This window comes from Corticium candelabrum, chromosome 20 (assembly GCF_963422355.1).
Source record: "Corticium candelabrum chromosome 20, ooCorCand1.1, whole genome shotgun sequence".
Lineage (NCBI taxonomy): Eukaryota > Metazoa > Porifera > Homoscleromorpha > Homosclerophorida > Plakinidae > Corticium > Corticium candelabrum.
In genome coordinates this window covers 2,410,073-2,432,446 of record NC_085104.1, presented here as the reverse complement: position 1 = coordinate 2,432,446, position 22,374 = coordinate 2,410,073, and the positions used below count along the sequence as shown (strand labels likewise).

The following is a 22,374-nucleotide window of genomic DNA, read 5'->3' as shown; positions in this document are numbered from 1 at the left end:
GTTTAGGTTGTTAACCATCTTGATAGAGAGAAAAATGGGTTAATCGAGTTCTTGGACTTCCTAGTTTACGTTCCTCTGTTTGTTGAAATTCATGATTCCATATGCGGAAATCCACTTGAATTTTCAAGAACCAAATAGCAGCTGGACAGAGCATTCGACTTACCTGGTTACCAACTTTGATGTTGCTAAAGTCACAAATCCTTATATTTTTGATTAGCTTTTATACCATCTTACTAAATTGATTTTTATCAACTATGGAATCTGTGATTGATTGTTATCAACTGGAATCTGTATATAGTATATGTATATAGTATATGTATATAGTATATACAATTTGAAGAGATTGCTGCCATGGGTGCTACAGAAGTCGATAAAATTTAGATATAATTGCATCTTGACTTGGGGTATGTGTTTGCTTGTCTTATTTTTAGGTTGTGTAACACAGAGCAAGTTGCTTTTATCAACAAATATAATCAAATAGAACATGATTGTTGAAATCGCTGCAGCATTTATACATTAAATATTCAACCTTCAGATTTGCAATCTAGTGTGTCTGCAGTCACCATTCACATGCATGTGTACGTACGCGCTGTAATTACTAAATCTAGACTGTATGGCTGCATGCAGGATCTTGGGAGGGGCCTAAAGGGTTCAGGCCCTCCCCCGTTGCCATTTGCTGCTAACTTGCTAGAGAGTATTCCGTTACTTGCAATATGGTGCAAAAGGTAATCAGATAAAGCCTGATGATCAAGAATATTATTTTTCTATGGTCTGATAGAATCTGCACATGTGGCGTGAGACTCGATCCTTAGTTAATTAATTAAGCTCCTGTAGATGTACTTGTATCTCGTAACTTATTTGAATGATAAATCTAGAATGATCAACGTATTTTACAAAACTGGGCGAGTGTGGTTTTGCTGTGTGTGTGGTTGGGCCCTCTTTCTTTCTAAATCCCGGATCCACATCTGTGATGTTATCATTAGCTACTATGTCCGTACGCAACACATTGCAATATACTCTAATTCGATAATCCAATAACTGTCACGCAGCCGTCCAACAATGTGTCTGCATGGCTCAAGTTGTTCGCAACCTACTTGTCAACTGTAAATGACATTCCACTAGCTCTACTACGTCAAGACTACCTCTAGGTTTCTCTGACAACAAACCTTTCTGTTCTTTCTTATTGTATTTCGCCGCCATTGCAGTACACGTTTTATAAATGCCCGCCAGAGGTCTAGCTCTAACGAACCACGAATTAGATCAGCTTTGCAACAGGATGAACGTGTTTGTGAGCAGCTTCCGTCAATCAACACCAACAATTTGAGTCCACACACCAATCCAGTCAACCACATCTACAATGACCTCGCCGTTCTTCCTTCTCCTCTCTCTACTCTACCTCATCTACGCCGACGACATCGACGAGGCAGAAATCTACTATCGAGGCGACGATTTGGTTCTAGACGCCGCAAAGGGAGACGTCGTAATGCGCCACAACGGTGGAAACGAAACAAGTCTGCTAAACATGCAACAACAACTTCAAGTCATGAAAAACGAGATCTCATCCGTCCTAGCAGCAAACTGCAAAGACAGAGCAATGTGGCTTAATGTGTCTTCAGATGGTTGCATGCTGTCCCTGCCTTTTTGTTTCGGTGATGGACAGGTGTTAGTCTGGAAGAACACAACCCGTACACTCTCCTGCTCTTCCGATCTTACTCAAAAGATCGCAAACCTTGAGTCCCAATTGAAAACGGCTCATTCTCAGTTGGAAACACTTAGATCAGACGCAGCATCCATGTATGCTCGCTTGCTGGAGTTTATTGCTTGCCAGAGAAAGGGCATGAGCTATAATGAGACTCTGGACGTGTGTGTGCCCATGGTGCCCGAGTGTACACGAGACGGTGAGATTCTCGTCTGGAATGCGGGTGAGAACCGCTACCGCTGCTCGGGTTTCCTCATCGACTCCGTCGATGCGCTCCAGACTGAACTAAAACGGTTGTCGAAGCTAGCGCCGAAGGTCGACCAGACGGGCAACACGCCCGAAACGGCGGGAACAACGTGCCGAGACGTGCTGCAAAAGCGCGGGAAGCTACCAAGCGGATCCTATTGGATAGAACCAAGCGCGAGCGGTAACGCGAGCAAAGCGTTCCAAGTCTACTGCGACATGCTGACGGACGGAGGCGGATGGACGCTTGTGACGATCGTCAAGGCGGCTAGTGCATCGTACGAGAAGAAATACCCAATAAACGGAATGAACGAAGACAACATGTTGGCTGATCGCACCGACAAGTGGGCTAGTCTCAGCCAAATCCGACTCAATCGAGTCCACAACGTATACAACGACACGATCATGAGGGTTTACACGTCGGCCTTCAGCAGTCTGCATACAGGTGATCGATCGTCCAGCCCACGCACGTACTACTTGAAAAAGATGAATAACGAAAAACTTAGCTTCAACGCGTTTCGTGCCATTCGGTACGTGCCGCTGTGGGGTCTAAAGACTGCTGGCGACTACAAACTGAATTACTTTCGCGACGGGTTGAGTAATCCGTATAATCACATGAGTCACAATTTTATCGACTCGACTAAGCTTAGCCAGATGCATCACTGGGAGTCGCACGTCGTGAGAGTAAATGGGAGACCGTATACAACCAGTAGGCATGGAATAGTGGGAGACGTGTTTAGTAACTGCGAGTGGCTCTACAATTTCAACTTCCGTTCAGATACGCACATTTCGCACTTGAATTGTAGATCAGACGCTGTTGTTTACGGGAAAATATGGATCAAGTAAAATTTAGAATTTTGTTCTATGTGCTTGAACTTGATAGATTATTTAGTATGTCATGCACAATTATTGTTTTCAGGTGCTGCTTGGTAGATCACTGTTCTAGACTTTAGACTTAGCGATATATAGCTACATATATAGTCTATAAGCTGCTCAAGATAGAATCTGATCAATTAGCAATGTTGTGATTAAAATTGATATTACAAACACATTCATGTGCTTTTGTTTAGGTCTCGAGTCTTGAAGCTGAACCCTTCTATTAACTAAATGTACATATGTAGACTAATTTTATAATTTTATTTCACAAGTAATTAAATTTAAAAATTTACAAATACAATGAGAATCGCGTTGAACTAGTCGATCGTAAATTTCCTAGTTTACGCGATAGTCTGGACGACCTTAATCATTCGAAACAGCAGAAAGTTCCATTTCTACCGGTAAACATCACTGTGCGTAGCAGGAAGAATAGATAAGACGTCTGAATATCAAGTTTCTTGCAAGCAATTTACGTTGCAAATGCATTAAATAATTTTAGCCTAGAGTATTAATGTCTGTACTCTCAGTCTGGATGTTTTCCAATGAAGTACACCTGACACCATTTACGTTAACTAAGTTACTAACCTTCACTTGGTTTTAGTAACCCAAGTGCGCATTAATGTAACACCGCTGTGGGCCGACTCTTTCTTCCACGACCGACAATCTGGAATGTAAGCTACCGTATATGCGCTCATTGTTATCTCTGGTGTTAGTTATATCGTGCCAGATGTCGACAATCCCACGTGCCAATGAGGTGTCCATCTTCCCTCTCATGCTCGCAGGTGCCAGTAAACGGTGAAGCAGCTGTTCCGTAGGCTAGCAGCGAGGGTTAGCTACCGAGGAGCGCCTGGTTATTAATAACCGATACATGTACCGCTGTAGACCAACGAATCACGACCGTCCAATTGGACGACCAACGACTGGCAATAGCGCATGCGCTCTGTATTAATTATATTATTTCTAGCGTCGTCTTATCAGTATAGTCTAGTGAACGATTCTAATTCAGCAATCAATACTAGACAGAGCTAGGATTTGTACTAGAGGTACCGTAAGCCCAGCAAACGATATTGTTTTCAATCACAGATGCGTGTAGCTAAAGAAACGATATGACCTGTGTGTGTGTGTGTGTGTGTGTGTGTGTGTGTGTGTGTGTGTGTGTGTGTGTGTGTGTGTGTGTGTGTGTGTGTGTGTGTGTGTGTGTGTGTAGCCTAAAGTCATCCTTGGCCGTAAATTGTGGTATCCCGACAACGCGTGGCACGAAGTTAGATACTAGAAAATCTAATAGACGACATTCTTTCCTGTTAGTAACACTTGGTCTTTGTGCTAAACATGCATAACTTAATTGGCTAGAGTTGCGCAGTCTTGGCATCTATTTGAATGCATGCGTACAGTAGTAGTACCGCCCACTTCAATAGCACGAAAGTCTCAAACAGTGTCGTTTGCTAACGGTACGTAAATTTCTAAACGTATTCCGACCATTGATACGGGTCCCTACAGCTCATCGACTCGGGATTATTCTCTTTCAGTCAACCGGAGTCGGTACAGACAAATCACGTGGTACTACGGACACTAGAGAGTGGGCATCTGTGTGGAAAAATTTGCGCTTCCGCTTCCGCTTTTGCTTAATAGGAAAACAAAATGCAAGACATCTGTGCGCATCAATTCAGTTGATATTATCGCTTCGTCACAACGTGATGCAGTCGCGGGGCTTCCAGTACTGCGTCTTCATCGTTTTTGGTCTCACCGTCGTCGTCGCATTGCGTCGGACAAGGTACACGTGCTCTATCGGTCAAGCACCGAGCGTTCACACGGTAGTGGAAATACGTTTTGTTGCAACTGCAGGAAATATCAACACGGCAATCTGGTAGGCAATACTGAAAGTGTGGAAACAGACAGACACCTTTGGGTGGTTCGTGGTAATAACGGCAGGTCAGTCGGTCGCTTCTAGCGTGCATTGCGTTCCTGGCGTTTTCTCTTGTCGCGTCCGCCTTGCCTTTCGTACTAGACCGAGACCATATGAATAGCAATCAGATGGATTAATCGAACCTAATGGGTTTGTTCTTATTTGTTTAGAGTCGAGCAATTGGCGACTCGGTCGCACCTACAAAGAAGACTGTTTGACAGCCAACAAGTCGCCAGCCACGGCGCCAGATGTCTCGACGGCTCGAGCTCCGGCTACTACATTCGTCGAGGAACGCTCAATACATCGTGGGTTATTTTCCTTCAAGGTGGGTAGTTAATGTGCATAGTCATAGTACTCATTACCTTATCGAGCAGCGTCTGTTTGTGTTTGTCATTCAAGGAGGCGGACACTGTGGCTCAGAGAATGACTGCAATGTTCAAGCGCGCGGTATTCTCGGGTCATCTCATCATTGGCCAGAATTGAAAACCGGTCGCAGTCTGCTCTCTCTCGATTCGACATTGAACAAAGATTTCCGAAATTGGAATCACGTTGATATACCAGTAACCATTTAGATACTTCCTAATACGCCATTAGCGGTCTCGTTAGCTTCTGTGTTGTTCTAGTATTGTTCCGGTGACGTCTACACGGGGCAGAGACGGAAGCCTAATAAATGGGGCCTCTACTTTGCTGGTCATTTGTCATTAGTTGCAATACTCTCAGACCTTCTCAACACGACAAGCTTGACTCAGTCAGTTAACGTCGTAATGACTCAAGTGCATGAAACCGCTGCACCACCTCCTGACCCATATTCATTTCTAGGGCAAAGCGTGTTATTATTTCTGGAGCGTCAGCTGGAGCGGTAGCAGCATTCGAGCACGCAGACTTTATTAGCAATCTGCTTCCTTGGGCGGACGTGAAAGCAGTTCCTATAGGTCTCTCTATCTTATAGACATGCTGTTGTGTATTTATCTTGATAATCGTTGATTGATAGGTGGCGTTTATCTACCCAAAGATGTGCAGCAGTTTACCTACTGGAAGAGCAGTCGAGAGCAGCCGGAACGAAACGCGTTCCTGCACGATTTGTACCAGAGTTTTACTCACGTGATGTGTAGGAATGCAAATCGCGAGAATGCTCATCGTTGCGGACCGGCCAATGTCGCATTTCTGCTTCCATACATAGCAGTATGTGTAGTGTCTACAATTGATTAATTAATTAATTAATTAATGTCTTTCTACGAATTTTATTGTTGTCTGGTAGACCCCATTGTTCATAGCTGAAAACCAATATGACTCAGACAAGCTGCAACTCCTTGGCTGTCCATTCTCGGTACCACGTACTTCATGCAAATCTCATTATCTTAATTAATTAATAATAAGTGTTGTCTACTTTTGGGCTCTTTGCAGAAAGGAATGGATCAAATGGAATACGTACAGTACTATGGAGAACGTGTTCGTGAGACTCTGTTGAATGTGAGCAAGTCGGAGAAACGTGTTGGAGTCTTTTCGCCTTCCTGTTTGGATCATACAGGTAGTGAACGCTCACACACACACACACACACACACACACACACACACACACACACACACACACATACACACACACACACACACACACACACACACACACACACACACACACACACACACACACACACACACACACCTGTCTAACGCGCGTACGACAATCCACTCGCAGCACGTGCGCATCTACATCACAGTGCGATACCGCACACTAGACCAAGCGCGTCTTTTGTCTAGCTTCTTTGAACAAGGTGTACAAGAGTCCTCGGATTGCCGGAAATTCTTTCGGAAAGTTATTGCACAAGTGGTACTTCAGCAGCAATACGCATCGCAGCACAAATCTCGTGGAAAGGTGTGATGAGACACTGACAGTTAGTACAAGATTGTTGCCATGTAATCGTGCTGCCCAATGCAAAAGGCTACGCAGCTGATACTTGTATGCGTAGAATTGTAAACTTGAACAAACATTTTAATATTGCTAAGTGGTAGTATGTGTATAATTTGAGTCATATCTCGGTGTAACGTACCGGTTGCGACCGACATGCGCACACGGTCACATCAATGTCGTTCAGGCCTAAGTTCGGTGACAGACTCACTGCATGGTATGGTGTGTCCTCGTGCTCTCAGATAATGTCGTCTTCTTGGTAACGTAGAGTAGTAAATGCGTTCTAGTTTCACAAGTCGAGTGATTTGTAATTGGACGAAAACCGAGAGATAGACGTGCAGCATCCTGTCTAGACGCATGCACAAACGTGTTGCGTCTTCGTTAACGTTTTGATTCTAATGTTTACGTGTTGTCTTGAGGTTAGACTACTTGTAGTAGACTTCACAATAATATTAACGCAAACATGTGACGTACGGTTTCGTGCGCTAGTACCGAGGTCTGTAGTGCGAGGCCAAGGGACCACAGAGCGGTATAGATGGTACTGGGATACCGTAACGCTTGTGATGTGATATACACCGTGGTTTAATAGCATTCGATGCAATCTCCACTATCACTTACTACCCAAGGCGTGAAACGTTAGGATAGAAAGCCGGCCAAGTGACCAAATAATTAAATTCAATGAGTAGCACACATCCCAGGTTTGTGTTATGTATTTCATAAGTAATTAAACATTTTAAATATCACAGTGTCCTAAAATATAACAACACATATTCAAGAGTACAGTGTACTAAGAGACCCAAACCGTTGTCTCTCAATCTCTGTAAAGCAACCCATTAATAAAATCCACATACAAACATAAATAATCAACAGCAAAAGCAGAAATCATAACACACCATCTCGTCTCCTATCCATAACATTTTTCTGTCAATTTCATCAATATCTCGTACGATGCATTAATGATGCCCCACGACAGAAACGAGCGAGTATAGTTAATGTGCACACCAACATACATATTCCTCCAACGTCGTCCTCGTTTTTCATACAACCACCACAACGTCGTCCAAACACTATAAAACTGTATTCCCAGTGATTTCTGCATATTACTTTTGACTACATTCAAAGGGAAAAACAGAGTACTGAGCATGGCGCCCAACAATGCTCCACTAAAAAAGTCATTGACAATATCACCGACGTTACTATGAGAACTCGGCATAATGTCCTTCAATGGTTTCCTTAATCCGAAAAATAACACGTTGCTCGGGCCATTACGAAGAACAACGGCAGTAAACCCTCGGTAGTATTCCTTCAAACCATACGAACTGAGATCGACAAGGGCGTGGTACATATTCTGAAACTGATTGTGATACTTCGTGATCTGCAAGAGAGTCTGGATTCGCTCCAACGGCAAGAGAACGGCCTCGGTCGTGCCAGCACCGATTGCGGCCAACGAGCTACACAGCACACGATTCATCTCGGGAAATCTCCTCGTCAACTGGCTCTGATACTTTCTGTAGAGACCAAACATGAGTGACAGTGACGACGTTCTCTGAACCAAGGGGGGTCCGACACCCCTAAACAGATGTTTAACTCCGTCGTTCCGTAATTGCTTTACGGCGTCTCTAAAGCTGATGCCGTAGAGTTGTTGTCTGAACATCAGCTTGTTCACGGGGAACGTCACGGTGACGTTAAGCAACGCAGCACCAGCACCACAGTAGAAATGTCTTCCATTGCTTCGATTATCCATCCCATCTGATGTCTGTTGCTTGATCTGACGTAGACAAAGCGATACAATGCAACCTGTCGACGTTGCTACGATGCTATTGTCATCCTCGCCCTACAGTTGCAGCTGCCTAATCGGTTTACAGAAAGCCCGGATGCGAATAGAACCTAATAAAAGCCCGGATGCAATAAAAGCCCGGATTCCCTGATAGAAGGTCATGTTACAAGGGATTTTGCTGCTTTTGCAGAATGTAAATCTTTTTTTTTCTGTTTTACTGTTTGACATGTTTTTGATTATTTGTTTTTAGGTCGACTGGAGCGAGCCGTGGATTATCGGTCTTCTAGTTTTTCATAGTTTGTCGACTGGCGCTGTTTTCTTGCTTTATAAAACGCAGGCATTCAACATACAAGTAGCCTTGTTTGGAGTTCTAAGTAAGTAGACACACAAGCGCATCTAATCGCATACAGACTCAATTAATTATTCAATAATAATTAATTATATAATTAGTAAGAGTTAGTCATAGGGTGATAAGCAGGTGGACATTCACAGCCAAGACCAATGACAACCTTGTCGTCATGGGGGTCTTGATACCATCCATCCTACGTCTTTGCCTGTAAAAGTATCGGAGCCTCTCACTAAGCTACTCCAACAACAAATGCATATGACTGATGAGATATCGAAGCAGCAGATATCATCAAAAGCTGCACTGAAACGTGAGAAACTAGAGTCGAGCCAGTCTGTCTCCGCCCCGCCGTTCCCCGGATTGTCACTCTGGAGTGGCGAGGATTGACAATCCAGGGAATGACGAAGGCGGGGAGAGACTGGCTCGAGTCTAGTGAGAAACACCATGCCATGAATGCCACTGCCCAGGACATCACTGGAAATCTAAATAGTGATCTGAAGCCAACAGTCGAACTTGCAAAGAAAATGGTGCTTCAACATGGTTAACAGTCCTACCCATAGAAGAACATGGCCATGACACCTTGTGCCTGTGCTATGGTTGCTGACCAACATCCTTACCTGATTTGTGTGCATGCAGAAACCACTTGGTGTTGAACACTCATTATCTTGCCCTACTGGTGGATTTCCAATACTAAGACAGACAGAATGAGATGAGATACTATTATCAACATGTTGGATGATGTCATGATGTGCAGAGAATCAACTTTACAGCGCCTGACTGGAGAAATGCGACCTCAGTGGACCAACGCATCTAATGATGAAGCTAGACCAGATATCTCAACGTGTGGGTTTTAGCATGGTTGATTTCAAAAAACAGGAGGAAGAAACAGAAATACAAATCAGGTAGTACCGTATTTCCGCAATTAGTGCCCCATGTGGCACTATTTTTTATAGTTGTGAAACATGGGGCATTATTTGGTGCCTTTTGCAAGCACAAAGCCTGTTGCATTGTTTGTGTGCAACAAATGCATCACACTACACAAACAACACGTACAAACTACCTAAGTTAATCTTGCAGTCTTACTGGTATGTATCATGGATACTTTCGCTTCACTTGAGTCATATTCCTGGTCTGTTGCATGAGTTGAATCTTCATCATCAGTCAGTGATTCCATCTGGGTGTTCATTTCATCTCAAACGTACACATTACTAGACGCACATGCATTTAACTGGGTTTTAATTACCCCAGTGGGGTACTAATCGAACATGGGGCATTATTATTTTGTATAGGGTCACCATGAGGTATTATTTGAGTACGGGACACTACTTGCAAAAATACGGTAATAAAGTTGAGCATGCACTTTTCCACCCGTGATATTTTCATGCACTGGTAGTGACCAACAAACTAACTTCAACATTCCTGAACAGACTTTCGTCACTCATCTCTGAGAAGCATGACATGGCATACAGTCTAACAATGTGTTAGATCAATTGCCAGCTGAGGTTTGCTCTGATTCGATCAGCCATCGTGTGCCTCAGGGGTGGAGAAGACGAAACAACGGTGAGAACATCACCAAAGTCTTCTCTTGGCTTCTGCCGAGAGTCGACTGAAAGTCTGATGATACATGTACCTGAACAGAATCGATATATTTTATGCAAATATCATATACAGCTGGACACATTATTTGCCCTTAGTGTTATTAAGCGATTTTCTGCTGTATATACACTCTTACAGGGGTGTAGCAAGCACATTTGAAGTGGTGTAGCAAGCACATTTGAAGTGGTGTAGCAAGCACATTTGAATTGGTTGGGCCTAACGCGCGTTAAAGACATGCGCAGTGAGTTCTGCAACAGAAAAGACTACAGTAGAGTTCGAAGCCATCCATACCCGTTCATAACTTCAATCTACCGTAATTCCAGTAGCTATAGGACAGTAACTAAGCCTGCTGCATACTACAATAAATAATCAATAAATAATATATTTAATCATATGTATAATTAAACCGAAAGTTATGCTAATCGCCTGCTCGCAAATTCGTTTTTTCTAAAACTGGTCCTAACCGGCCCAACCCTTTGCTACGCCCCTGTCTTGTCTGCAAATAAAGTTGTTGTGTTCAACAGTAACACTTAACTTAATAATAATTAATAATAATTTTTATTTGGTGTAACATATTGTATTGTGTGTTTCCCATTGTGAGCAGTGGTATTGGCTTGCTTGACGGAAACTGTAAATGAGTATGGTGCAACACACTGGAAGTGAGGCATTTTATTTGTCCTAATATTGATTAATTTAACTATAAGATGTGTTCTGTGAAGGCTGTTTGCCAGACATCAGTATTTTGACACTAACGGTTTCTTCATAACATGGATGTATGCAGCACCAATAGTCGTCAACTGTTTACTGATTATTGTGAGTACACATCGAGTCTGATAATAGATTGGTGTAGGGTATGCAGTGAGTATGACTAGATAATGTGTTCAATGGGGAAATGGACAAACAGGAGTGGTAGACAGATGAGATTGGTGGAATGCAGATATAAGGACGGATGGTATTTGCAGACAGAGAGAGGCAAACAAGGCTGATTCAACAGATACAGAGAGATGGCTGGCCAGACAGACAGACTGACGGACAAACAGACAGACAATAGAGTTGCTTACTAGTTGTGTTGTATGTAGATTTCAATGTTGAAAATGTATGTATTGGGTATTGGAGAAACAGACAGACTGACTGACTGACAGACAGACAGAGAGACAGACAGACAGACTGACTGACAGACAGACAGACAGTCAAATATATGTTCTTGACAGACAAAAATACAGACAGACAGTTGATGTTTGAAAAAGTATGACAGACAGACAGACAGTTTAATGTTTGGAAAGTATGACAGACAGAGACAGACAGACAGACTGAAAGAGAGACAGACAGACTGACTGACTGACTGACTGACTGACAGACTGACTGACTGACAGACAGACAGCCAACCAGCCAACCAGCCAGCCAGAGAGACAGACAGAGAGAGAGACAGACAGGCAGATAGACGGACAGACAGGCAGACAGATTGACAGACAGACAGACAGACATCCTCTCAACAGATGAAGACGAAGAAAAAATAGCAGAGTTCAACACATTCTGACATCGCTGTTTGTCTACAGCTTTGCAAAGATGCAATGCTAATGTGATTAGTAGAAAATTAGGAAGCAGGACAGTTTGAAAACTCTCTGGACTCCGTTGAGGTATTGGCTAGTTACAGCAGTTGTAGTTAGATTTTATTATGTGGCTCATTATCGGCTTTTGGACTCGTTTTTAAATAGTTACTTGGACTGTAATAGCGCTGATATATGTATGTATTGACAGACAGACAGACAGGTCCACACAGACGAACACAGTATGGTAGACAAACGAAAAGTGGACAGGCAGACAAACACAAGCTTGAAGGATTACATATATAACTAGGAGTCCAGGCGGGCAATCAATGAGACAAACATGCTGATGAACTAGAGATGACACGTTGAGTGACAGTCAAAGCTACTAAAACATTTGATGGTTCCAGTACCATAACAGTCGAGTGGTCACACACTTCATTGTAATAGATATCATGGTTATGGACAACAGTACAACTGATGATTCGGCTAAAGAAAGCCCAAAGACGCACCACATCAAAGCAGCAAGCACAGCAGGTACAACAAACGACCAGCTCCTTAATTAAAAAACCAAAGAAAGAAAGAGAACATCAAGACTAGTTGATATCATCACGTTTCTATATTCAATCACATGCGTTCTATGCCATAGAAAATGGTCGCAATGCCAAATATATGACTATATTAACAATTTGTTTCTGAGCTTGGATCAAGTCATATATTCCACTAACTTACGTTTATGGTAAATCTCAATTACTGGATGCACCGTCGGGTTGCTGCATTCCACATCTGACTGCATCTTCCATGTCCAGCTGCGACTTGATGGTAAGATACTGCAAACATCAAACAATATTTTGGCGGTTTGCTAAGAAAGTGACGGAAAAAGCATATTCGTGGATTTTATTTTGGGGGTTGGACATCATTGTTGGATAATTGATATGTACGATATTCCCACCCACTAGTTAAGTGTCCGCATTTTGGAGGAGACTGGGATTGACAGCTGCATTCGTGGCCATCACATTTCCCTAACTAATTACGGGTCTCCAACTACTGTATTGACGAAGAATTGCTGTTTCAGTGCAAAGAATGTATCCCAGCCTGCATGACTCCTTCTGCTTCATCGATAGCTTCACGACCTCATTCTCATGTTTGACCTCCCTGCTGGACAGGGTAGGCACTACAAACGGCAAGCAAGGGTTACCATCTCGTGGCCTCATCCCAATGACGTAGCACCAAATCACCATGATTCCTGATCCACATGGGTGATGACGTCAACATATCCCAGTGGCCAAATTAATGAGGCGGAGTTTATATTGGCGCTCACTGAAAAATCCGCCAAAATAAATCCCTGCCAATAGTTCATCTTATACCATATCTCTTAATACTATTTCCAAATTTAAAGATTTTTATAGTGACATTCGATGTACAACACCAATAGCTGCTAAGCGTAATTTTTGAGACCTTGAATATTCTATCATTGAACATGTCTGCTATGTAGAAAACCTGTAGGCTTGAGGGTCTAGCTATTCTTTGCTCCCTATGAGAGAAGAGACTAGCTGAACCCTCGCATGTAGGAAATCTTGGGAGGTGCCCTGGGGTCCTGATTATCCAGCATTACTGATAAACCGGTAATTTCAGTGTTTTAGCTCTCGTATGAAGACACATCGTGCGAATAAGTGACATAACATCTGCATGCACCACAATGCACTAAAAGAAGACAGCCGTGTCACTGTATCTCCGAACTGGGTGGGTCGGCTGGTAAGGTTATGAGACTTATAATACCTTGACAATTTTCAATCATCTAGAACTGTCTACCTACGTAGATCTCTCGTGCTGGACTAACCCAACTAGCCAATATAATATCTCTTTTACCAGAGACATTCGTATTTGCAAAATTGGTACTGTACACTCGCACAACCTTCCCAATGATCAGATACTGTAAACGTGGACATTTTCTCTGGTTAAAATTTTTGTGCATATTGCATCAGAGACCATTTCGTGGGCTAAAATTTTTGTGGTTCCGACTTCCAAGCATGTCACGTGATTTCATCAGTCATGTGGTCTTATCTACCACACAGCACTGGTTACAAAACACGGAGATGTTGAGAAGACCATGTCTTCCGCAGCCCACTGACGTTTCCGGTCTACCACCTCGCACAGTACAGGCTGCGAATGACTGTGTGTTGCTTCGAGAAGGTCCCCCTAAGAGGTTTGACGCAAGAGAAATTTGATAGAACAATATCATATGGGCCTTCGCTCGCACTGGTCATGTTTTGTAATTTTCACGAGGTGTTTAGTTCGAGGAAAAGACTTCGACCGCAAAAATTTCCACGTTTACAGTAATTGAACTATCTGATAATTATCAATACCCGAGTGCAATATTAGCAGCATCTACACACCTGTTTGCGGCTCTCGATGGCTTGCCTAATCCAGACCAACTCAAGAGCCAGCTCCTCGCGTTGCTTCACTAGCGTTGCCCTGTCTTCAGTCAGATCAATGTCATCTGCATACACAACATGACTTGTACATGGAAAGCAAACAGCAACACAACAGTTGAGCTACATCAAAATATTTATATCACCTGAATCGATAGATGGCCATGTTGATGACAGCGAAGTGACATTGAAGACAGAAGAATCGTCTAACTGTTCCACTTTCGTATCACTCCGACAACGCTCTGATTCTGTATCTCTACGCCAAGCGTGTAAATTGCGAGGTTTCTGACTGTCTGCTGAAGGTAAATGGACAACAGGAGGATGACGACTTTCCACTGGAGCTGAAGTTTGTTGCAATGGCGATGACGACTCGGCTATAGCCTTTACAGGACTGGCTACGTTTTCGGCCACCGTCTCAGAGTCTCCAGAAAATGACCGATTAATATCAAAACATCTGTCAGGAAGTTCCGTTTCTGCACACTTTGTCACGATGCTATCACGTTGTGTCTCTCCACTCTCTAATACTAAGTCATCGTCTGATAGCGATGTCTGGCATCCGACATCCTCGACATCCACATGCTTCAAAGTCAACGTTTCTGTCAATGTATTCACATTGAAGTCTCTGTCGTCCGTTCCACACATCACACTACGAACGCTTGCTCTGTCTGATTCGTCCTTTCCTTTTTCAGAGTATTCTATTAGACTATTTGTATCATTACTCAATCCTGAGGATCTCCGACTGCGACTTCCGCCTGTTTCAGAATTCTCAGGCAGTTGATTGGTCAATGTAGTGCATGCCTTGTGTTGATTGGCTGGCTCGAGCCGCCTCCCGTTGTCATTGACTGAGAACGTGGGTGTGGTCAATACTCCATTGCCGTTCCAGGATATGTGAGAAGTCTCCCCTTCTATTTCGTGAACGATGTCAAGGAACTTCGTTTTGGCGTCGTTTAGTTTACATCGAACCGAATGGCCGCGGACTACAGCCTACGCATATCATAGCTTAACGATGCCAGAGAAACGAACAATTGTCATTGCAACAAACTTGGAGACGAACAAGAGAGTCTTGTAGCGCCATTTGTTCATAAGATCACGTGATAATTCTATCAGTTTGTTCCCGGATGTACATTATGTGACAGTACAGTGCACTGTACTCCTAGTAAATCTAAGAAAAATGGCTTGCAACGACTAGAGAATTAGTGTTGCTGGTAGTCGACGACGTTTTTAGCCACGCACACCAGACCTCTGGCTGTTGGGCAAATGTTGCTGAACGCGCGCTAAAAGGCGTGGTTGAGTAGATAGTTTACATACAGGTGTAGTTCCAAATACAAAATTTAATAAAAACATATATAGACAATAAACGGTTACACAAGAAAAACTTACTCCTGCAAGTACAAGCCAGTTGTATGCTAGACACCACCTCCTTCCAATAGTTAATCATTCATATCAACCACAAGTTTAATGAACAGTGTATCATTCTTAGTGTAACATTCTTGTGACAGTACCTCCTTTGAGATAAACTTGCGAGAACCACAGAATGTTCCTGGTGTGGCTAGAGACCCTCCAGGTGCAGCAACTCTGTAGCTTATGTGTTTTCCATTGACTTTCTGTTCAAGCACTGACATAGTAAAACAATGAGAGAAAGGCCACTGCAGCAGACTATCGTAATCTCCACGGTCGATATTCAAGTAGAGTCCAGCATGTGACTGACCTTTGTTAGGATAGAATCGAAGATGCAATTTGTATCCTGGTTTTCCTGTGTAAAATGAGCTACTGTTTATCTGTGATTGCTTGGACTGTCTAGACAAAGAGTCTATTTTCCACACATAAACAAACTGCTTCATCTCCATTAATTCTTGTCTGGTAGTTGTTAGTGAACGTCGAACTGTCTCTAGCTGTAATTCAAGAGATCTGATCTTCTCCTTGTCTTCTTTCGTGGTTGCTAGTGAAGACTGACTTGAGGTAAAATTAGATTCAAGATTTCTGACCCTTTCTTTCTCCTTTCTCACTTCGACCATTGCAAGCATTAGATGTTTATGTACATTTGCTCTATAGTGCTCTTCGAGCTCCGACCGTGTTCCTTTAAATTCACATCCCACTTCTCTACAGTCACACTTTAAAAGGGCAGTTGGGCATGTTCCTTGTTTGTCTACATGAACCTTCATTTCTTCTCTGGGCAGAGTTTGTCCACATTGAAATACACAACTAACTGGGAATCGAGGACAAACAGGAGTGTGATTTTTCATGAGAAGATATTTCACTTCTTTCCTGCAGTGCTCACATTTAACGGAACGGAGTTGACATTCATTTTGTACGTGGGATTCAATTTGATGTCTTTTTACGCGTTTACCGCACACCAGTGGGCATTGCTTGAAGACAAATTTACATATCTTCTTGATATGATTTTTAACAGCACGTAGTTCACCAATCCAATCGCATCCTTCTTCACGGTTCTTGCATCTCACATGCAAACCCAAGAGACGACGTTTGAGGGCGTTGTCCGGAAAAAAGTCAGTCGACTTGTTTAGGTTCCCCATGACAAAATTCCGAGGTGACTCGCCGTGACCCGCAGTGACTCATGGAGGATTACGGCGAGTCACGTCGAATCGCGGTATGTCACCGTGAGTCACAGTGAGTCACAGTGAGTCACCGCGTGAGTCACAGTGAGTCGCGACCGCTGTAGACGTACCGCATTTCTAAATATTATATTTGCCTGTATATAGGTAGACGCATGATCCGTCACGGGTTTAGATGGTGTGATCGTTCAAAAAGAGAGTCGCTAAGTCTCACAGTTTCGTACTCTTCAGCTAGAGGGACTATCGATCTCCTCTGCAAGCTGCATGCATGCATGCAAGTTCGAAATGCATGCATGTACGTATATATAGCTTTACAAATAGATATCGGACATCGATCGCCCCGCCAGGCCATGAAAATCAACTACGAGCGTCGAACTGGTGTGCGTCGCATGTACTGAGTGAACGTTCGTCAACGCTACGTGTGAATGTTGTAGGTTTGGGTGGCGCGCGCTATGTCAACATCTGCATTTATTGTTATAGCGCGCGTGAGCCAGACCTATAGAAGTACTGTGTACTGTAGAACTGGGAATGATCGAGTCTAGAAAGTTGTATGGCGACAAACGATCGAAGTCTTATTCAGTGGCGGTGCATATGAACGCGTAACTACATAAATCGATGCAGGCGAAAGGCACCTCAGAATTCGAGGCGGTATCGTTTCTGAACGTCGATCCACGCAGACAAGTGTAATGGAGGACATGCACGGACGACTGCCGGAGAGCAGCGCTATAGCAAGAGAACCAGGCAGACGTTCAATCTCTCTCTGTTTGAAGGTATGTTGTGTAATATATTTATTACTATCAATTAATAATAAATAAGGAAATAGCTCATATCAATATGGTATAAAATTATTAATATCATTCTGAATTATTTTATTCCAACAAACCAATTATCATGTATATGCATATTAGATTTGTGCATGAATAGGTAATTCTACCCGTGAGAGTGTAAAACGACAGCTCTGTCTCGACAAAGAGGTACAGTAGATCTAAAGTATATGCATGGCCGTATGTGCATCATCACTGAACAGCTGTTCGATCATGTTTGCTGTAGGAACTTCAAGAGATGGAAAAATCCAAAAAACACAAAAAGAAGAGTCAGAAATCAGCAAAAGTAGCAGCTTTGAGCGCCCGAAATAGTAGTCTCTTGCAATCTGAGCCAACAGAGGACATGAAAGTACTCGTATTTGCATTTGTTAGAATAAACAGAGATATAATTCTATTTTCAGATACAGACATATCATTCCTCTACAACATCCACAACTTCTGTTTCTTCCAAGCAGGTTTGTGCATTTCTGGGATTTCCTTCTATGTGCATTATGGAAATACATAACTCATGTCCTTTTCAGACAGCAACACAATGGAATGATTCAAGACAGGTATACTAGATATTGCCTGTATCCAATTTTTAGTAAACTATAAGTGCTCTCATTTCTTGACAAGGATACACAGGAAGTCACTAGAGATACGCAACGGGAGCCCAGCACATCTGATATTCTCCTCCAGTCTGACGAGGTATACTTCTTACTAATGTCATTACAAAATGTCAGATGTTTAATTTTTGGTGCAATATTTTATAGCAATCTTCTACAAACGTTACTCTAGTGGCAATATTTGATGCCATAACAACGCTCCAGGAGATCCTAATTCCCATGTCAGAGAGGTTAGCAAGAGTTGAGAGTCTCTTAACAGCATCCTCAAATCAGGTTATTGAATTTAGTTAATTTTCTTAATGCCTCTCCATTTATGTGCATCTTCTATTACTACCCTTCTGTCTCTCTGTCTGTTAGTCTGTCTTTCTGCCTCTCTATTAGTCTGTCTGTCTGTTAATCTGTCTGTTGGTAAGTCTGTCTATCCGTTTCTGTCTGTTCGTCTGTCTGTCTGCCTATTAGTATGTCTGTCTGTCTGTCTGCCTATTAGTATGTCTGTCTGTCTGTCTGTATGTATGTATGTATGTCAGTCTGTATGTCTGTGTGTCTGTCTGTTAGTATGTCTGTCTGTCTGTCTGTCTGCCTGTCTGGCTGGCTATATATATATATATATTAGTCTGTCTGTCTGTTAGCCTGTTAGTCTGTTAATGTCTAGCTGGCTGGCTGTATCTGTCTGTATGTGTGTATCATTGTATGTATGTATGTATGTATGTATGCATGCATGTATGTATTACCGTATCTATGTATCTATGTATCTATGTTGCATGTATGTCTGTTAACCTGTTGATTTGTCTGTCTGTCTGTCTGTCTGTCTGTCTGTCTGTCTGTCTCATGGAATCTATGTTACATGTATGTCTGTTAATCTGTTAATTTGTCTGTCTGTCTGTCTGTCTGTCTGCCTCATGGAATCTATGTTACATGTATGTCTGTTATTCTGTTAATTTGTCTGTCTGTCTGTCTGTCTCATGGAATATATAAGCACATATTTCTTTGCAGTTACATGCAGTTGTATAAGATCAATGCATTTGATCCTATGGACCTTAATTAATTCTCAGCATCAATCCCATACAATTACAACATCAAAATTTGTGTTACCTGTGAAGTTTGCTTGCTTGTCTTTCTGTCTGTCTGTCTGTCTGTCTGTCTCAAGGAATAAGCACAAATTTCAATGCAGTCACATGCAGTTGTATAAGATTGATGCATTTGATCCTAAGGACCTTAAGTCTCTCCATCAATCCCATACAAATTCCAGCATCAAAATTTGTGTGTATTGCCTGTGGAGCTTGCTTGCCTGTCTGTCTGTCTGTCTGTCTGTCCGTCTGTCTGTCTGTCCGTCTGTCTGTCTGTCTGTCTGTCTGTCTGTCACTGTTTGTCTGCTACTGTCTCTCGGCTGTGACTCTTTCCCTGTCTGCCTGCCTGCAATAAGTGCACACTCCCGTGCTACATTTTGCAAGAGATTAGTACAGAAGCTGGCCTATTCGATTCCCTATACCTACTTTGGAACTAGTATGATGAATGGGTCATCATTCTGCATCAATCCCATACAAATTACAGCATCAGCATTGTGCTTATTCTTGTGCTTGTTTCCCTGCTTTCCTGTCTGCCTGCCTGCCGGTCCCACATGGAATGTATACACTATTCCCGAGTTATTTGGGTATTTATGAGATACAGGAGATACAGGAAGCTTTTCCATTCGATCTCTCATACCTCATATGGAAATAGCTTGGGGAATTGGTCATCTTCTTGCATCATCCCATGCAAATTTAAGCATCAAAAAGTTGTGCTTTTTCCTTTGCTTGTTTGCTTGCATGGCAGTCTGTTGTCAGTCACTGTCTCTGAGCTGTGCTCTAGCTGTCCCTATCCCTGACTGTTACTATTGCATGGTCTGTCTGTCTCTATATCTGTCTGCCAGTGCGTCCTCACTTAAATAAATACTGTTTTATCTGCCCGTATCATTGCCTAGCTGTTTCAAATGGAATAAGCACAAATCTCCGTCCTGGAATTTTATGTGACCCATTTCACATACTATCTTATTTGGGATTAGTATATGAAGACTGGGCAAACTTCCTGCATTAATTAATATTGTACACAAATTCCAGTATATGAATTTGTGCACACTATCTGCCTGTCTGTCTTTCTGTTTCATGGCTATATCTGTTTGATGTTTCTCTTCGTCTTTAGTAGTATGCTTTCCTGATACGTTGTATGCATACTATGATAGGTCTAATAGATGACTTTCTGTTTGCACAGTCAGTTCAATCTCCTGCATCTCTACAAGTACCAAGCACATACCAAGAGAAATTTTCTCCAAGTTCTCAGGCGCTGCTGTCTCCTTCTAATGTGTTCACCGATGAAGGTCAATGTGATGCAAAAAGTTGGTTGATTGGCCTGAAGTTGATTATTATAGCACATGTGTCTTATTACAGCTACAGTCTTCTTGGGTGATCCAAGTTTAGAAGTAAAAGTGAGCAGGAAGGCTCTAGTTAGAGCCTCTGTGAAAGCTGGGAGAAGGAACCAGCTGGCATTGAACTTACTGGACCTTCTATTTGAACAGAAAACCTTGGCAGAGTCCACAGTCAATGGTACGAGAGATGGCAGCAAGAAGGCACTGGACAGCACCATCATTGACGCCATCAAAAGTAATAAAGGAATAGCATATAGTCTGTCTGGAATCTGATCCAATGTCCGCTTACTACATATAGGTCACTGCTTTGAAAAGTTTCCCGTGACAAGCGCAGAAACGCCCAAGGAAGCCATGCAAAGACTAACAAAGTCCATCACTGACAAGTGCACTTCTCTTGCAAAATAAATCTAGTAACAACTATATAGCGGTTTTGTTTTGCATCGACTTTTACGGTTTGTTCTTCTTTGGCTTTGAAATATGGAAATAAATGCACGTGTATGATACCACGTAGGCGTGTACAGTGTACCATATATAGACGCGAGCAGTCCAGGGACCATGGGGTGCAATCCCATCACGGATTCACAGTGGGTCACCACGAATCCGCGTCGAATCCAGCCACGAACTCACAGTGGATCACCACGGATTCACGGTCAGTCACCGCAAATTCGACGCTACCTCGCCACGGAATCGCTGCGAGTCGCCGCGAAGTCACGACCAAATCTCTCCGCGAATTCGCGATGAGTCGCTTCGACAGACTCGCAGCGAATTCGACGCGAATCCGAGGCAGATTTTCGTCATGGGTCGTTCTGCAAGTCGGACAAGAAAACGTTTGTCTGTCTGCACGTGCTGCAATCACGTTCAAGCAGTCGTTGCACATGTGGTGGCCGCACCGCGACAGCATCGGATCTCTCAGAACGAGATGACAAACAGCGCAATGTTCGTCCTCACCCACTTCGCTTTCGGCTGTAAATTGCAAATCGTAGCCACCACGCCACTTTTCCTTGTCTTCGTCAGAGTCTGAGAGGCCTGAAGGTTCGCTATCACACTGAGAGGATGCTACACTACTCGCCATTTGATAAAAGCGATCGTGTGAGCATCACATGACTAAATTTTTACGAAGTGGCTACGGGTACAGTACGGGCCCGTACAGCCCGCAACTTGCTCCGGCTACGGGTACGGTCACATGACGCGGCACTCTGGTCACATGACAGCTTTGCTTTTCTGACGCTTGCGCATTGTTTGCACGTGCCGGTGACTGTCTGCACGTGCAGACTTCAAAGTTACCCGCGTAAATCTCCCCCGCGCAAGTGTGTTCTGACCACCGCCAGTTTCTTTCGCGCCCAAATGTTTGCGAATTTCTCAAGCTCGACAATCAAAGGCAGGTTAGACAATCATTGACTGAAGCCGTACATATACATGGTGGGCGGTTCCGATAACGATTCACACTCGTAGGTCTATCAGAGAGCTGACCAGGCAGGAATGCGGTAGACTGAAGTTTCCTAGTGTGAGTCCAGAGCAGGGTCAGGTCATCACTATCCCCAGAAGCAGTCTTTTTAGCAACCCCCACACCAGTACTGTGATGCCCAGTGAGTCTGTGTGCAGAAGACTAGCCGGAAAGATCAGTCAAGACTGTGACTGTAAAGATGAAA

The 22,374-nt window shown here is 43.1% G+C and overlaps 8 protein-coding genes across 11 annotated transcripts in view; 5 read left to right on the top strand and 3 right to left on the bottom strand.

The window, feature by feature from the left end:
* Positions 1-441, top strand: part of LOC134195465 (uncharacterized) — a 5,351-nt gene extending 4,910 nt beyond the window's left edge. Inside the window, exon 19 of the mRNA XM_062664486.1 lies at positions 7-441. Within this exon, the coding sequence (XP_062520470.1) occupies positions 7-138 (132 nt within the window). The 3' untranslated portion in view covers positions 139-441. The remainder of the gene's footprint in view (positions 1-6) is intronic.
* A 916-nt stretch (positions 442-1,357) lies between these two features.
* LOC134196070 (uncharacterized) lies at positions 1,358-3,005 on the top strand. Its single transcript, XM_062665152.1, has one exon. It carries the CDS (start codon positions 1,358-1,360, stop codon positions 2,786-2,788), a length of 1,431 nt encoding a protein of 476 aa, XP_062521136.1. The 3' UTR covers positions 2,789-3,005.
* A 1,453-nt stretch (positions 3,006-4,458) lies between these two features.
* Positions 4,459-6,773, top strand: LOC134195901 (uncharacterized). The gene is made up of 10 exons (XM_062664994.1): positions 4,459-4,589; positions 4,661-4,747; positions 4,892-5,046; positions 5,121-5,281; positions 5,345-5,469; positions 5,541-5,653; positions 5,713-5,903; positions 5,980-6,048; positions 6,126-6,249; positions 6,480-6,773. Exons 1-10 carry the CDS (start codon positions 4,513-4,515, stop codon positions 6,671-6,673), a joined length of 1,296 nt encoding a protein of 431 aa, XP_062520978.1. The 5' UTR covers positions 4,459-4,512; the 3' UTR covers positions 6,674-6,773.
* A 548-nt stretch (positions 6,774-7,321) lies between these two features.
* Positions 7,322-8,384, bottom strand: LOC134195567 (mitochondrial nicotinamide adenine dinucleotide transporter SLC25A51-like). The gene has a single exon (XM_062664608.1). The coding sequence runs from the start codon at positions 8,369-8,371 to the stop codon at positions 7,532-7,534; it is 840 nt and encodes a 279-aa protein (XP_062520592.1). The 5' UTR covers positions 8,372-8,384; the 3' UTR covers positions 7,322-7,531.
* Positions 8,385-8,507: 123 nt separating this feature from the next.
* On the top strand, positions 8,508-12,594 carry LOC134195568 (transmembrane protein 18-like). 2 transcript variants are annotated; one of them, XM_062664609.1, is made up of 5 exons: positions 8,508-8,597; positions 8,655-8,778; positions 10,951-11,005; positions 11,066-11,159; positions 12,341-12,594. In XM_062664609.1, exons 1-5 carry the CDS (start codon positions 8,565-8,567, stop codon positions 12,488-12,490), a joined length of 456 nt encoding a protein of 151 aa, XP_062520593.1. In that variant the 5' UTR covers positions 8,508-8,564; the 3' UTR covers positions 12,491-12,594. The 2 variants fall into 2 exon arrangements, with proteins under 2 accessions (XP_062520593.1, XP_062520594.1); XM_062664610.1 differs by lacking the exon at positions 12,341-12,594 and adding an exon at positions 11,219-11,480.
* On the bottom strand, positions 9,601-15,491 carry LOC134195565 (uncharacterized). 2 transcript variants are annotated; one of them, XM_062664606.1, is made up of 4 exons: positions 15,365-15,491; positions 14,469-15,306; positions 14,287-14,390; positions 9,601-10,380 (listed from the first exon to the last, which is right to left on the bottom strand). In XM_062664606.1, the coding sequence occupies exons 1-4, from the start codon at positions 15,395-15,397 to the stop codon at positions 10,285-10,287; spliced, it is 1,071 nt and encodes a 356-aa protein (XP_062520590.1). In that variant the 5' UTR covers positions 15,398-15,491; the 3' UTR covers positions 9,601-10,284. The 2 variants fall into 2 exon arrangements, with proteins under 2 accessions (XP_062520590.1, XP_062520591.1); XM_062664607.1 differs by lacking the exon at positions 9,601-10,380 and adding an exon at positions 12,497-12,720.
* Positions 15,492-15,626: 135 nt separating this feature from the next.
* LOC134196069 (TNF receptor-associated factor 5-like) lies at positions 15,627-16,856 on the bottom strand. Its single transcript, XM_062665151.1, has one exon. The coding sequence runs from the start codon at positions 16,854-16,856 to the stop codon at positions 15,753-15,755; it is 1,104 nt and encodes a 367-aa protein (XP_062521135.1). The 3' UTR covers positions 15,627-15,752.
* Positions 16,857-17,058: 202 nt separating this feature from the next.
* Positions 17,059-21,231, top strand: LOC134195875 (uncharacterized). Of its 2 annotated transcripts, none has more exons than XM_062664963.1 (10): positions 17,059-17,665; positions 17,820-17,869; positions 17,946-18,068; positions 18,121-18,174; positions 18,241-18,270; positions 18,335-18,406; positions 18,472-18,597; positions 20,572-20,677; positions 20,748-20,960; positions 21,024-21,231. In XM_062664963.1, exons 3-10 carry the CDS (start codon positions 17,958-17,960, stop codon positions 21,128-21,130), a joined length of 819 nt encoding a protein of 272 aa, XP_062520947.1. In that variant the 5' UTR covers positions 17,059-17,665; positions 17,820-17,869; positions 17,946-17,957; the 3' UTR covers positions 21,131-21,231. The 2 variants fall into 2 exon arrangements, with proteins under 2 accessions (XP_062520947.1, XP_062520948.1); XM_062664964.1 differs by having other exon boundaries at positions 17,804-17,869.
* The last annotated feature ends 1,143 nt before the right edge of the window (positions 21,232-22,374 follow it).

What these genes read in the sequence shown, in the direction of transcription:
- LOC134196070 (XM_062665152.1), top strand. Translation starts at nt 1,358, where the DNA reads ATGACCTCGCCGTTCTTCCTTCTCCTCTCTCTACTCTACCTCATCTAC.
- LOC134195901 (XM_062664994.1), top strand. Translation starts at nt 4,513, where the DNA reads ATGCAGTCGCGGGGCTTCCAGTACTGCGTCTTCATCGTTTTTGGTCTC. An exon ending in GTGGGTTATTTTCCTTCAAG is followed by an intron (nt 5,047 to 5,120) that starts GTGGGTAGTTAA and finishes TTGTCATTCAAG; the next exon opens with GAGGCGGACACTGTGGCTCA. An exon ending in CGTGAAAGCAGTTCCTATAG is followed by an intron (nt 5,654 to 5,712) that starts GTCTCTCTATCT and finishes GTTGATTGATAG; the next exon opens with GTGGCGTTTATCTACCCAAA.
- LOC134195567 (XM_062664608.1), bottom strand. Translation starts at nt 8,371, where the DNA reads ATGGATAATCGAAGCAATGGAAGACATTTCTACTGTGGTGCTGGTGCT.
- LOC134195568 (XM_062664609.1), top strand. Translation starts at nt 8,565, where the DNA reads ATGTTACAAGGGATTTTGCTGCTTTTGCAGAAT. An exon ending in TATGGTGCAACACACTGGAA is followed by an intron (nt 11,006 to 11,065) that starts GTGAGGCATTTT and finishes TGTTCTGTGAAG; the next exon opens with GCTGTTTGCCAGACATCAGT. An exon ending in TCAACTGTTTACTGATTATT is followed by an intron (nt 11,160 to 12,340) that starts GTGAGTACACAT and finishes TCATTGTAATAG; the next exon opens with ATATCATGGTTATGGACAAC.
- LOC134195565 (XM_062664606.1), bottom strand. Translation starts at nt 15,397, where the DNA reads ATGGCGCTACAAGACTCTCTTGTTCGTCTCCAA. An exon ending in ATGGCCATCTATCGATTCAG is followed by an intron (nt 14,391 to 14,468) that starts GTGATATAAATA and finishes TTGTGTATGCAG; the next exon opens with ATGACATTGATCTGACTGAA. An exon ending in CCATCGAGAGCCGCAAACAG is followed by an intron (nt 10,381 to 14,286) that starts GTGTGTAGATGC and finishes GATTCTGTTCAG; the next exon opens with GTACATGTATCATCAGACTT.
- LOC134196069 (XM_062665151.1), bottom strand. Translation starts at nt 16,856, where the DNA reads ATGGGGAACCTAAACAAGTCGACTGACTTTTTTCCGGACAACGCCCTC.
- LOC134195875 (XM_062664963.1), top strand. Translation starts at nt 17,958, where the DNA reads ATGGAAAAATCCAAAAAACACAAAAAGAAGAGTCAGAAATCAGCAAAA. An exon ending in CTTCTGTTTCTTCCAAGCAG is followed by an intron (nt 18,175 to 18,240) that starts GTTTGTGCATTT and finishes TGTCCTTTTCAG; the next exon opens with ACAGCAACACAATGGAATGA. An exon ending in TAACAGCATCCTCAAATCAG is followed by an intron (nt 18,598 to 20,571) that starts GTTATTGAATTT and finishes CTGTTTGCACAG; the next exon opens with TCAGTTCAATCTCCTGCATC.